Source organism: Mesitornis unicolor, unplaced genomic scaffold (assembly GCF_000695765.1).
Source record: "Mesitornis unicolor isolate BGI_N332 unplaced genomic scaffold, ASM69576v1 scaffold12013, whole genome shotgun sequence".
Lineage (NCBI taxonomy): Eukaryota > Metazoa > Chordata > Aves > Mesitornithiformes > Mesitornithidae > Mesitornis > Mesitornis unicolor.
This window is the reverse complement of record NW_010175359.1, coordinates 1-13,271: the sequence shown is the minus strand read 5'-3', so window position 1 is coordinate 13,271 and position 13,271 is coordinate 1. Positions and strand designations below refer to the sequence as shown.

Here is a 13,271-nt window from a genome sequence, read left to right as displayed (position 1 = left end):
AGAAGGCTCTGGGGGGAACTGTACAGCAGCCTGACTCCTTCTTAAAGGAGTCCTACAGGAAAGATGGGGAGAGACTCTATCAGAGAGTGTAGTGATAGCATGAGGGGTGATTAGATATATGGAAGTAATTACTTACTGTGAGGGTGGTGAGATACTGAAACAGGTTGCCCCGAGAGGCTGTGGATGCCCTCTTCCTGGCAGTGTTCAAGGCCAGGTCAGATGGGGCTTTGAGCAGCCTGGTCTAGTGGCAGGTGTTCCTGCTCCTGGCAGGGGGGTTGGAACTGGATCATCTTTAAGGTCTCTTCCAACCCAAACCCTTCTATGGTGTGATGATGATTTTAAATTGGTACAACCAACTTTCCATTTTTGCAGGTTGGTAACAGTAGGAACCTCTTTAATAATTGACCGTGTGTTTTTTGGTGAGGTAAGTTGTTTTAAACTTGACTTACAGAAAAAGGTTGGGGTTTAGCATTTTAAGATGGTTGGATGTTTCAGACATTTCTAACTTCTGTTTTTTCTTTGACTGTGTCTGGCCTGTAATCTCTAAATATATCCTAAGCCATAAATCCTTAAATACAGACTTCTCAGTTACTTTAAATGACAGACTGTTGCTTAACATCACTATGCTCAGCTCTCAATAAATCAATAGTTATCAACAAACTACAAAACTTAACACACTTCCGTGTTTAACTGCTAAATAGAGCAAGTCTGTGATGAGTCTTAGTAGAAAAATACCTAAGTATGAAGGGCTGATGGCTTTAAACTGGAAGGGGATAGATTTAGATTAGACATTAGGAAGAAATTCTTCACTGTGAGGGTGGTGAGACACTGGCCCAGGTTGCCCAGGGAAGCTGTGGATGCCCCCTCCCTGGCAGTGTTCAAGGCCAGGTTGGACGGGGCCTTTGGGCAACCTGGGCTGGTGGGAGGTGTCCCTGCCCATGGCAGGGGTTGGACTGGGTGAGCTTTAAGGTCCCTTCCAACCTGAACCATTCTGTGATTCTATGAATGAAAATGCTGTATCATTTAAGGCCAGTGATGACTACGTAATTCAATTTAGCTGTTGGTTTTAACTTTGGCTTTGTATTTAACTGTCTCTCCCCACCCACTCCCCTCCAAAATCTCCCAGTGGGTACTGGTTCAGCTGAACTTCCTGAAATTCAACGTGCTGCAGAATCTGGGAACATTTTATGGATCTCATCCTTGGCATTGGTACTTCACTCAGGGACTACCAGTCGTCTTGGGTACCCATCTGCCTTTCTTTATTCATGGCTGTGTGCTCGCACCAAAAAGGTTTCGCATCTTTCTAATAGCGGTGATATGGACAGTGTTGGTATACAGGTAATCTCTCTTCAGTGTAACCACTCTATTTCACTGGTTATGTTCTTTTCAAAGCTCATGTCCTGTCTAGAACAAAAAAGCCCAGTATTCAGGTTAAGTGACAGAAAACTTTTAAACTACTCAAATAATCCAAGAAATGCAGTCAATTATACAAGTTTCTAGAATTTTATGTAATATTACCTGTAGAGGTATTTTTAGATGTATTTTTAGAACTGATTAGACCTGAAGAATAAAACAATTCAGCATGAAATTCAGTAGAAAATGAAGACCACCACCACTCAATCGCCTACCAGGTGTTTAAGCAACAGCAGAACTAGTTAGAAAAAGTGTGTTTACTAGATGCTTGTTAACCAAAACACCATTTCATTTGGTGCTTTAGTACATCCCCAGTGAGATGAGATGTTCTTTGGCCTTTAAAACTTCCTCCATTCACAAGTCTACACATTTTAACATTTATCATAGGACTGACTGTGCCTCATTTTAAGTTGAGAAGTAGAAGGTAAGCTGTTTCTAAAGCATGAGAATTCAGACTTTCAGACAAGAAAGGACAGAGCAAATTATAAATACTAAGTAATAAATGGTATTAGACTACAAACACAGCAAAACAGTAGTGAGTCTACAAATGCCACCTCTTCTTTCAGTCAAACTCAAACCTGCAGGTAGCTCTGTTGGTTTTAGGACTTTTATCTCCCTTAGTCTTGTAAGAACCTGTTTGGTTCCCATGACAAGTCTTGCAGCAATCCCCAGAAAAGCCCCAAAAGTTGGCATGGGAAATTGTGTGAAGTTGTATTAGCAGAGGTGAACGTTACTTCGTTAGATAAAAACGCGTACTTGAATCTTAGCTCACCATCCACGCTCTTTATTGAATTGTATTACAGGAGGCAAATTGGTATTAGTACCAATTTGCTAAAGTACAACATAGCTAAAGTACTAGCTATGTTGTATCTGCTAGTCATAAAATCGGACCACTTAATTGCTAAAGCAGTAGCCAGGTACATTTTTTAGTGATTGGTTTAAACTGACCAAATAATTTTAATGTACTCATCATGTTCTTAGAAAGTGGCAACTGGCACTTTTACTCTGCTTCAATGCCAAGAGCTTTTTAGTACATGCAAATGCTTTCCTTCCAGTCCTCTACACTCTAAAATTTTGTCAACAGAACTGATGCATTTACCTTTTCTGCTGTAGTATTTTATCTGTTTTATTACAGCACACTGAGCCATAAAGAATTCAGGTTCATCTATCCAGTACTGCCACTTTGCATGATATTTTGTGGTAAGCATTGGTTTCAAGTGTCTTGCAGCCTCCCCTGTGTATTGTTTTTATGCAAAGAGAGACTGTTAATTGTCAATGCAGGTATTCAACAAAGGATTCTTACAACTGGCCTAACCTTTTCTTACAGCTGGGTTAAAAACCAAAACAAAACTTCGAGGAACAGCAAGTGACTGAAATACAGACGGAGAATTCTTAGCACAGATAAAAGTACTTCCTGCAGAAAAAATAGGAAAACTGCTTCAGAGACTTCTAACTTTTTAGCACTTCCACCCTTACACTGAATTTTGTTCCTTGGCTCCTTTGTAGTAATTTTCCACCCACTTCTCTCAGGTGTGCCTGACAAATGCCTTTGAGCATGCAAAAAGTAAAATTATCCTTTTCTAGATTCAGGTGTGTTAGTAGATGCTGGTTTTCTGCCTGCTTTTGATCAACCATCAACTGTAGGCTGCTTTCCACAAGTTTCAGAGCTGTTAGTGTGATAGCTTTTTCCTTCAGGCACAACAAGGGGGAATGTTAGAGTAGGAATAAGGTCCCTAAACTAATATGGTTAACTTATTAGAGAATCTGCCTGCAGTTTGAACTGGAGAGCACATTGCTTTTGCTGACTAGGACTTTCCTGATGCTTTAAAAGTTTCTGTTAAAGTATTCACTTATCTTTTTTCCTGGTTTGTGGGTTCTTTTATTTTAAACACAGAAACGAGCCTAATAAGGAAGTATTTTGTATTTTACAAAACTAGGTATTAACTACCGTAGTGTGCGTATAGGAAAAGTAAACTCATTCTGTAAAGTCTAGTTACGCAGGAGAGATTAAAACTTGTGGAACGTGAAGTTGTATAGCTTTAGTTTAAATACAGGTTCAAAACAGATGAATCAATTGAAATGGTTTAGAATAGCAAAACAGGTTAAAGAAAATTACGAAAGTAAATCTTATTTCAGTAATATTGCGCTCTGCTGAGATCACATATGTAGTATGTCTTGGTTTAGTTCAGTGTTCAGTTCAACAGCAGATTTAAGATGAACCAGTTCTGCCTCACACGCAGAAAAAGATCCAATCAGACCACTGTTTTTTGTTAATATCCCACTTAACTGTCATGTCTGTAAGAGAATCAGGTCATATCCTCAGTTTATCAAGAGGTGATTCTCATCTGTTTGGATACTTTGGTAAAAAAATTCTGGTAGCTCAGTGGTTACACCAAGGTCTTTTAAGTCGGTCAAAACATTATAAATAAAAGCAGGAAAAAACCCCACATGAATTTCAAAGTAGTTTCCAAGCACACTTGAAGATAAGCTAAGAGCATTTCACAAAGCAGTAAAAAAATGCCTATAATAAAATGTTTCCACTCCTGTTCAAACCACAGACTAAGTAGAAGAGCAGACCAACTGAAGACTAATTTAATGTACTGGTTACTGCCTTCTGAAACAGGCCGGACTTGTTTCTTGTCACTCAGTAAAGATGGTCACAGAGCTACGCTGCATAAAATATTTCCATCTCCTAAGACTGACACGCACGACTTAATACAGGTTTCCAGGCTGGCTGCAATGTGAAGCTGTCTTCTGTGCCAGGTTCATCTAAGTTGTGGTTGTGAGAAACAGGTTTATACAGCTATGTCCCACCAGGATAAATGGATTTTCCTGTTATTAGCAATTTCAATAAAAGAGAGAGAAGGGGCAGGGATGGTAGGTGGGATAAGATGGACAAGTAAGCTTTTCCAAGGATAAGTAGCTCAAAATAATAATAAGAGAATGCTGTAGCTTTCAACATGTTGGAGAAAAAGAATACCACAGCCATACCAAAGCACACGTAGTTACTATTTATTCTGGCTCTGCTTGGACATGCGTGAATCAGAACACAACAGCAAGCTGCCACATACCATTCATTCAAACTACTGAGTGGACTATTTTTCCCCCAAGAAATTAAAATTAAGCTCTGAAGAGACAAAACACTGGCTTTTGAAATCCTACTTCTGTACTTCAAAAGACAGGCATGGGCTTAACTGTTAAATCCAAAAGTTCATAAGGTTAAAATCTAATCTTTGACTTTCTATTTAAAGAGTAAAGACTGAAAGAACACTGTAGAAAATACCTTAAAGCAAGGCATTGCTATCAACTGAGTAATGGTTTGCAGTGAAGTTGTGGTACTTTCAGAAATACTGCGTGGAACTGTTAGTGTTCGTTTATCTCCAAAACTAACTCGGATGTTTCTCTAGGATATTCTTTGAAACACCTGAAAGCATGGAAGAAATCTGCAGCAAGTTTCCTGCTTTTATCCAACTTGCTCCCAGCCCTGTATACAGGCTTGGTTCACCAGCGAGGCTCTCTTGATGTTATGAGTCACATACAGCAGCTCTGTAACAACGCTGACCGGTCACAAGCTTTCGTCTTCATGATGATGCCGTGCCACTCTACTCCATTTTACAGGTATTAAAATAGTTCGCAGTGTACTGCATAAAAATCCATACATTTAAGCAGAAATTAAGATACTTTTTCCTAAGTTTAATAAATTGAGGTGGATATATACTTCCTGTATTACAGGAAGAGTTTTAATTTTTCAGTTCATTCAGAATTAATAGGAGAAAGAAGCCAAATGTTTATTCCACAGGAAAAAATTCAGCATCTAAGCTTCATTCAGTTTTTGTAAAATAGCTTTGTATGAGTCCTCTGTTTGTTACGACTTCTGAAAGTAGTTCATGCTGCTTCATTCTGGTCACTTTTGTAGCAAAACTACTAATTGTTACAGTCAAAATGTATTAGTTTTACCTTTACTTCTGCTGCCATGGAGTAAAGAAATGTAAAATTAAAGCACACAATGACTGCAGTCACTATTCCATAAAGTTTGCAGTAGATCTTGGCAAGTAAGCAGAATGTTAAAGCAGACACAAACAGTGAAAAGTACCTTGTAAAGAAACTGATGTTACACAGATGGTATTTTTACTAAAATAATTCTGCTTTCTGTGAATGCTAACAACATAGTGACAGCAGTTTGGAGCCAAATCCACTTGTTCTACTTTTGCTTTCATATGAAGAATATGACTCTGGGGGGGGAAATAATTATTCCATTTTGGTTTTGACTGAGGTATCTTTTAAGTGATGAGTCATTTCAAGTCTTGGATATTGGTCTGTTTATCCTGATGTGTTTGTTTTGTTTTTCTCCCTAGTCATGTTCACTGTCCTCTAAAAATGAGATTCCTTCAGTGTCCCCCAGACCTAACTGGAAATGAGAGCTACGTTGATGAAGCAGATGTATTTTACTCCAATCCACTTGGCTGGCTTAACAAGGAGTTTCACAATGATACATTACTACCCAGTCACTTGATCTTCTTCAGTGTGCTAGAACAGGTATGGTTAGTTGCAAGATGAAACAAACTAGTTTTGAGGTCAGGTTACAAAATAAATTAGGGGAGAGGTAAGATTTTTGAAAATTGCTGTCCCCAACTTCTTAAAATGCAGCCTAAATTAAAATTGAGCCCTGCAGTACATATACAGTAGAGATACCATTCCAGTGATACATACTAAACATTCACATATCCTCTCTCTCCTCTGTGTGAATTCTATATACCATATATACCAGTAATGTTTTACAGCTCCTCATGCCATAATAAAACCCATGTGTGGTCTGTTCCCAGAACCATACACAGCGACGACAAGCAAAAACGTCTGCTGTCAGGCTACCTTTTCCCCTCAGTTCTTTTATGAAGTCCATGTGCTCAGTTTCTGGTGAATATCCACTCTGGACAGGATCAAACAGGATAGGTACCTCTTTTTTTAGCAGTCATTCCTAAAATAAAGGATAAAATTTCCAGGGGACAGTTGAATTGATGATTTTAAGACGACTTTGAAACGCTATTCTGATGCTCCCAACTACATTTTCTGACTGTGGAAACTAATTATGTTCTTTTACAGGAAGTATCATCATTTCTAACTTTAAGGGGCTATGAGAAAACAGCCGCGGTCTTTCACACTCATGTACCTCAAGGACGAGTTGGAAGCCACATCTACGTGTACAGGAAAAAAACCTGAAGGGAATCATACCTGAAGATCAGTTTCTAGACTTAAGACCTAATGAGATCAGTTCTCATAGCAGTACTATGCTTAGAAGATCTTGTACTGCAGAAAGGAGAGAGTAGTGAGTCTGAAACCGGGTAAGTCAAACGGGGAAGTCTGATTAGGCAGCCGCTGGCTGGCTGAAAACACATAAACCTCTTCCTGAAGGCAACTTCAGTAGCAGTAAGGCAGTCTGGGGGTGTTGCCCTACCTTACAACACTACAAAACATCAGGAAGACCAACGTTACCATATGAATACGTAAGCAATAAGAAATTAGACAGGACTGAACCATTTTTGTAAAACTCTACAGCTATGTTAGGTTTGTTTTATAAATAAAGACTTTTACCCACAATGTCTCTTTATTTTTCTTCTACAATATGCAGATATGCAAGACATTTCAAGTGCTGAAATCAGCAAGCTGATTAGAATGCATCACAGCAAATGCTTCACAATTCAACAGGCTCCTGAACAGCCCCCAAGACGAGAAGCAAGTATAAGATTACAAAACACTAACAAACACATTACCGTGATGTAGACCTATTTTTTGAAGGATGAGATGAAGTTAGTATATCAAACACTGGTACATTATGCATGACTCAAGCTTGAACTATACTAATGGAATGCAGTTAAGCATATTTTTCATACACAAGTCTTTGCATGCCTAGTTTCTGCAACAATACTGCTGGCACCCACTATCATCACTTCCAAAGAACAGTTAAAGCAACAGTACGGATTTCTGCAAATTAGAAAGCTTGACTTCTGGCTTTTAACAAAAATGTGTAAAAAAATCAAATCATTTAGAGAAGAAACTTGCATCTTGCTGCTTCGTTGAAAACCAAGTAGTTTCCGGAGACGATGCGAGTTATTAATTCTAATCTCTTTACCATAAATTACTCAATATTTTGGATCAAAAGGTAATTGCCCCAATTCTATTTCAAGGTTTGCCATGTGTCTTCCATTAGTGCGACCATGTTTATGCCATTTACCTTCTCTTTTATTACGGTGGTACTTCTGAGCTTGTCTTTCATGTCTGGAATTTTCAGTTTGTGTAAAAGGCCTTTTAGGTCGACTGCAAGGAGTAAACAAAAGCTTATTACTACTCTTACAAAAGCATCCGTCAGAGCATTTTGAAACACAGTTACATTGTCAAGAACAGCTTTTAACATGCTGAGTTTGACTGAAGAGAAAACAATTAAGTGGTCCTTTGTAAGCAAAATGGGAGGGATTTGCTTATTTAAACCATCAATAAAATAGTATATTTAAAATAAATCCTTTCTAAAAAGAAAAAAGCTCTGCAGCTGGTTGCCTGGGGTGCTTTTTAGAATAAAGCCAAGTCAACAGCTGTTTGTTATCCCTACTGTGATACCCGGGTGAGATCTCAATCTGTTTTTTAGCTATTCTGTTACATTCTGCTCTACAAAAATCATGAAAACTTTACAGACCCTTAGGAAAGCATGCTTTGTGTAAACATGGGCGCCTCACAGTTTTCATGTACAATATTTCTAGAGAGAGGGGGCACTGACAAGACACTTGCTCACCTGATGACAACAGTCCCATTATACTGCTCGGTGATAGCAGGTGAGCATCTCTAGCCCTCTGCTAAGCTAAGGTTATTTTCATCCTCAGAATCATACAAACTTCTGTATAATACTACGAGTAAGCTAATTTGAAATGCTGATTTTCTGCTCACAGAAGTGCTCAAAATTCAGTGTATTAATTAAAAATTAAAGTTCATTTTTGTAATATATTAATAAGTATAAAAAAAACCCTCATAAAACTTATGTTGTGTGCTTGCCAAAACTACACATTAAAAGGGCTACTTGGTAGCTGATAACAGGAGTCTCATCCTCACGGTTCAACTTTTAATAGACAGTGCTATCTCACATAATATTTAGTAACCCCAAAGCAGTTACCTATTCAGACTTCCTGCTACAATAAAACACATAAAATAATACAAGTCCAAAAGAGAAACCTGACTGAAGAACCACACCTTAATCTGAATACTAAATAAGCTTTGAAATGCATACCAGCACAGGGAAAAGTTCTGTTATGGCTACAAAGACAACTTTTTGTGTATTATACATTAGTTAATAGATCACATTTTTTTTTCCCTTACCCAATCAGAATAAACATTAGCACAAGAGACTATACAGCCAATTTTGTAAGAGCAATGATATTAAAAGCCACATAAAAATATATGCTTTCCCACAAGAGCAAGTTTCACACAAAGTATTATGGCTGCTTGCTTAATTTCCTTTCACCAATGTCTAGGTAGTAGAAACAGTCCAGTGTAACTAGCTCCACTGGGGCCAGCCAGGCAGCACACCACAACTGCTCTGTAGCAGCCCTGAGAATACCACTAGATACAGGAAAGTAATGCAGGAAACCATTCATGCCGAGGACCTTCGTAAGCAAGTTTGAACAAAATTCAGTCAGCATCAGGATCTGAACTGAAGCCTACCGTGTGAGTAGCTCTGCTCTGGGCACACACAGTACTATAATAAGCTAAAAGCAAGTAGTGCAATTCTTGAAAAGCCAGCAGGGACTATACCTGCCAAAACGGGACTCTAAGACTGCTCAAATACACCCAAATACCTTCTCATTCAGGGAAGGACAACAAAGAAGTCCTAGTTAACACTTCTAAACTAGTTACTCACTCCATCAGATAGACAAGAATAGCTATCCAGTGTAAAGTAATCCTACTTGCAGTTACACAGCTTTCTAAAGAACTCAGTAGAAACACCAGATTGTGCTACATACAGTGGACCTGTAGCGCCTCCCAAACCTAACACCACACACAAGTGATGTCTAAGTTGCTACAGATCCACTTTAAATCACACAGTCGAGTATCTCCATTGAGTCCTTCCGAAAGTCTTCAAGCGTGCGTGTGTTTATATACATACATACACTAAGATGCTACAAGGCCACCTGTTAGAACAAGGACACTGGTCTTTACAAAGACTACTTCATTGTGTTAACTCAGAAAACATGGAAACAAACCTGGGTCCATATTGGGGTGAATTATCATAATGAAAGTAGTATTTGTAGATGTATTTGTCCAAATCCTCAAAAACCTTTTCTTTGTTATTTTGGTATTCCTTCATCTCTTCCAGGTAATCCTTGACATCGTTCACAAAATCAGTGAACAGCATCTGGTCATGTATAAACAGCCCATTATGAAAAAACTTATTGATGAAATTTTCTAGTTCTCTCCAGTGATGAAAGTTATGTACAACTTGTTGCAAATACTTTCTCATTAGCCGATTAAATTCGTCCACCCTGATAGGATCCGATACTCTGTTAAAGAGGCTAATGAATTCTTGATGAGCACATTCAAAAATACCAGAGCAGCCCTTCAGGACAAACTGATGTTTTCTATTACACGAAGGATCATTGAGACACTTCTGTGAATCTGTGCTTTTTTCAAATGTTGTAAACTGGTGTTTTCTTCCATCTCTGAATTCTCTGGGCATGTTGGGTCCCCTGTGATGCACGTGCTTCAGGTTCTCGTAAGAGTTATGCTCTCGGAAAAAAGTTCGAGCTTTCTTGTTTGCCTCGTGTCTTCTATCATTTGACTTCCTCTCCTTTTCATCAAATATGTTTTTTGTGGTATCTTTGAAGTGTCTGAACGTAGACTTTACAGAATCAGAGAATTTTTTCAGGTTTTCTTTCACTGCTTCTTTAGCCTGCTTAATCTTTTCTTTATGGTGTCTTACGAACTCTTTTGTGGAATTTTTCATCGCATCAAAAGTTTCTTTAACTGAACCAAAAAAGGATTCCTTTGATTTCTTTTTAGTCTTACTCTGCCCTTTAGCACCTTTCTTTTGTCCCTTTTCATTCATTTCTTGTTTTTCAGTTTGGTCTTTCGCTTCAACGTACAGCTTCTCCCACAGGTCAGAGCGCTGTTGCTCAAAGTTGAGCTTTTTTTCCAGTTCTGCTAGTCTTCCTCGCAGAGTTTCTATTTCTTGATTTTCTCTCAGTGTATCATCATCAGCACTGTCAGGTGTGTGACGAGAACTTAACTGTTCCAGTTCTTTCTTTAGAGCTTCCGTAACGTGACGTTCTTTGTCCAGTTCTCTCCTTAACATCTGTGCCTCTGCAAAGAGTGTTTCCTTTTGCCTAAGGAAGTTGTGGTTTCTTTGCTTTTCCTCTTCCAAATGCTCTCTTAGTTTCTGGTTTTCCATTACAATAGTCTCAGTGCTAGTACCTTTGTCTTCTAAGTTTCTAATTTGTTGTCTTAGCTTCCTTAATTCTTCCTGAAGTGAGGCCAAAGCTTTCTCTTCCTTCTCTAGAGATTCTCTTAGGTGCTGATTTTCTGCAGCAAGACTCTTTTTTTGAGATTCAAAGGATTTCTTCTCCACTTCAGTAGACGTCAAACATGTGGCAAAATCTCCCTTGAGTAACTACCACAAACAAAAATAAAACAAGCAAAATGCTGTAATTAGAACTGTTACCATTTCAGCTAGAAAGATGAAAGACCAAGGTAGCCCAGACAGAGGTGACTTGTCATTTGCGATGTAGTGACACATGCTGCAGCAAGATAAAAAAGCAGAGCTAGTTTGTTTATCTCCAGTATACACACAAACACTTTCTTGGCAACAAAGACCAGGTGAGAACCTCTCCCTTCCAACCAGAGGCCATTGCCCCTCAACTTGTATGGGTTTAACTAGCTGCAGGTACATTCATTCATCCACCTTACGTGGAAATGTTGGTTCATGTTCGGCAACTGAGGTTTACAGATTACAAAACCAAACACATGAGCAGAAACAAGGGCATTCAACAGTTGGGGCAGAAATTCAGGAACTGATTTTGAACTAAAATTTGCTGCTGAAAATCCATGTTCATGTAACTACATCTGAACACAAAAGGATCTTCCTGGTCTCTTGGCATCCTTGACAAACTCCAGAACTAAGCATATCCAATTACATATAAACAGTGCTAACAGCACCGTAAAAGAAAACTTAAAAAAAAAACCACACACACACACACAAAGCATTCCCTAATCTTCTTTCTGAATGATCTAGCAGTGAAAAACTAAAAGTACAGTTCAAGTATTTAAAAAGTTAACCACTGACCATTCAGAAAGCAAATCCAGTAAACCTGCAGGTTCAACCTGCAATAGGTTTTTACCAGCATGTTCTACTTCAGCTGTCTTCATTAACGACAGCCTGGCATTACATCTCAGGGAAAGAGACAGGCCCTGTGTCCAGGTAACTCCTAGACTACGTACATAAAAACCAGTACGTTTAAACATTTCAGTAACTCCATCAGAATACAAACTCTTTGTCAAGAATTCAGGGGAAAGAAAAATTACATTCTCAGAAAGAATTTACTAACGAAAAAATGTAATGGATTTGTGTGATAAATTTCACCTATAATGACAGAATAACCCAATGACATCCAGCGAAACTCACACCTACCCCCACTTTATCTCCTTGCTCTTGTTGGCACTGGTAAAGGTCATCTTTCAGGTCCTTTAATTCACGTGCCTTTGTCACCAACTGCTGACGTTTCTGGATCTGTATTGTGCCTACAAAGATAAAAAGCTTTGTTTTGATAGCCTGACTGACATTAAATAGAGGAACAGACAAACCTAAACATCATCTTCATTTTCCCTGCAAATCCAAAAGCATTCTTACTTTGCAACTTCTGCCCAGTACTTACTAGTAATTCGTTAGCTGTAACCAAAGATTATAATATCAGCTTGTTACATATTGGTTGTTTCTTCCAAGGATAATTTCTCAAAAAGACCCCAAAAAATTCACTATTACACTGTCTTTTATTTGATGATAACACATGAAGGAATTTTGAAACACTACATAGAAATAAAGTTAGATACAAACCAACAAAAGTTACGCAGAAAAGGATACGTGTGATTTATTTGTTGTCATTTTTTAGTAACGTGCAAGCCAATCAGGAGAAAAAGGAGACCAGTAGCCCACGCGTTATCTATTTCTGAACTACAGCTTTTACTGTGAAGTTACATGAATAAGAGGGTATTAGCACAGTATTTAAACTTTCATGCAGTAACAGAATTATTACACACTGCTCACAAAGCAGCAAGTACTTGCAGACCCTATCTCGTCATTCTTATCTATGAGTGAAGGCTAAAGAGTAAGCAAACATCGTATCTTTCAACTGTCAGGTAAAGGCTGACACACATTTTGTTTCCTAACGAAATCTCTTCATTGTGTTAGCCACCAGCCTCTCCTGTCAAGCAGAACTTGTTTACTGGTACTTCCCTACCTACCCACATGTTCTGTAAATCCTGACACTGGTGTAGTTTTTATTCCTTTGCTTTTAAAATTCTCTTCAATTGACCCTACAGCAGATGGCAACAGCAAGTTTTAGGTATTTCTTCAAAGCCAATGCAGTGTATGCAGTTCTATTTCTGTATTTAAAGTGGAGGGGGAGGCATTATTAAACAGGAGAAATTCTATAAATACTATTACACTATTATACTATTGTGCTCTATTAATTTCTATTTAATGTATTGTCAGGTATGAACTTAAAAAACAGGCAGTGCTCCATTAAACCAGTTGAACCTCGATAGTTAAACTGAGTTAATAGTAAAATAGTAATAGTTAAATGACCTATTAGAGAGCAGTGTAGGGG

General features: G+C 38.4%; 2 protein-coding genes across 2 annotated transcripts; one reads left to right on the top strand and one right to left on the bottom strand.

Moving 5' to 3' along the window:
• Positions 1–372: 372 nt before the first annotated feature.
• PIGB (phosphatidylinositol glycan anchor biosynthesis, class B) lies at positions 373–6,777 on the top strand (the record flags this gene model as incomplete). Its single annotated transcript, XM_010181359.1, has 6 exons — positions 373–424; positions 1,127–1,338; positions 2,549–2,613; positions 4,821–5,031; positions 5,769–5,949; positions 6,514–6,777. Coding segments are annotated over 6 exons (838 nt in total), but the record flags the coding sequence as incomplete, so codon positions are not given.
• A 179-nt stretch (positions 6,778–6,956) lies between these two features.
• Positions 6,957–12,221, bottom strand: LOC104535588 (cell cycle progression protein 1; the record flags this gene model as incomplete). The annotated part of the gene is made up of 3 exons (XM_010181358.1): positions 6,957–7,725; positions 9,657–11,059; positions 12,077–12,221. Coding segments are annotated over 3 exons (1,723 nt in total), but the record flags the coding sequence as incomplete, so codon positions are not given.
• Between the last annotated feature and the right edge of the window lie 1,050 nt (positions 12,222–13,271).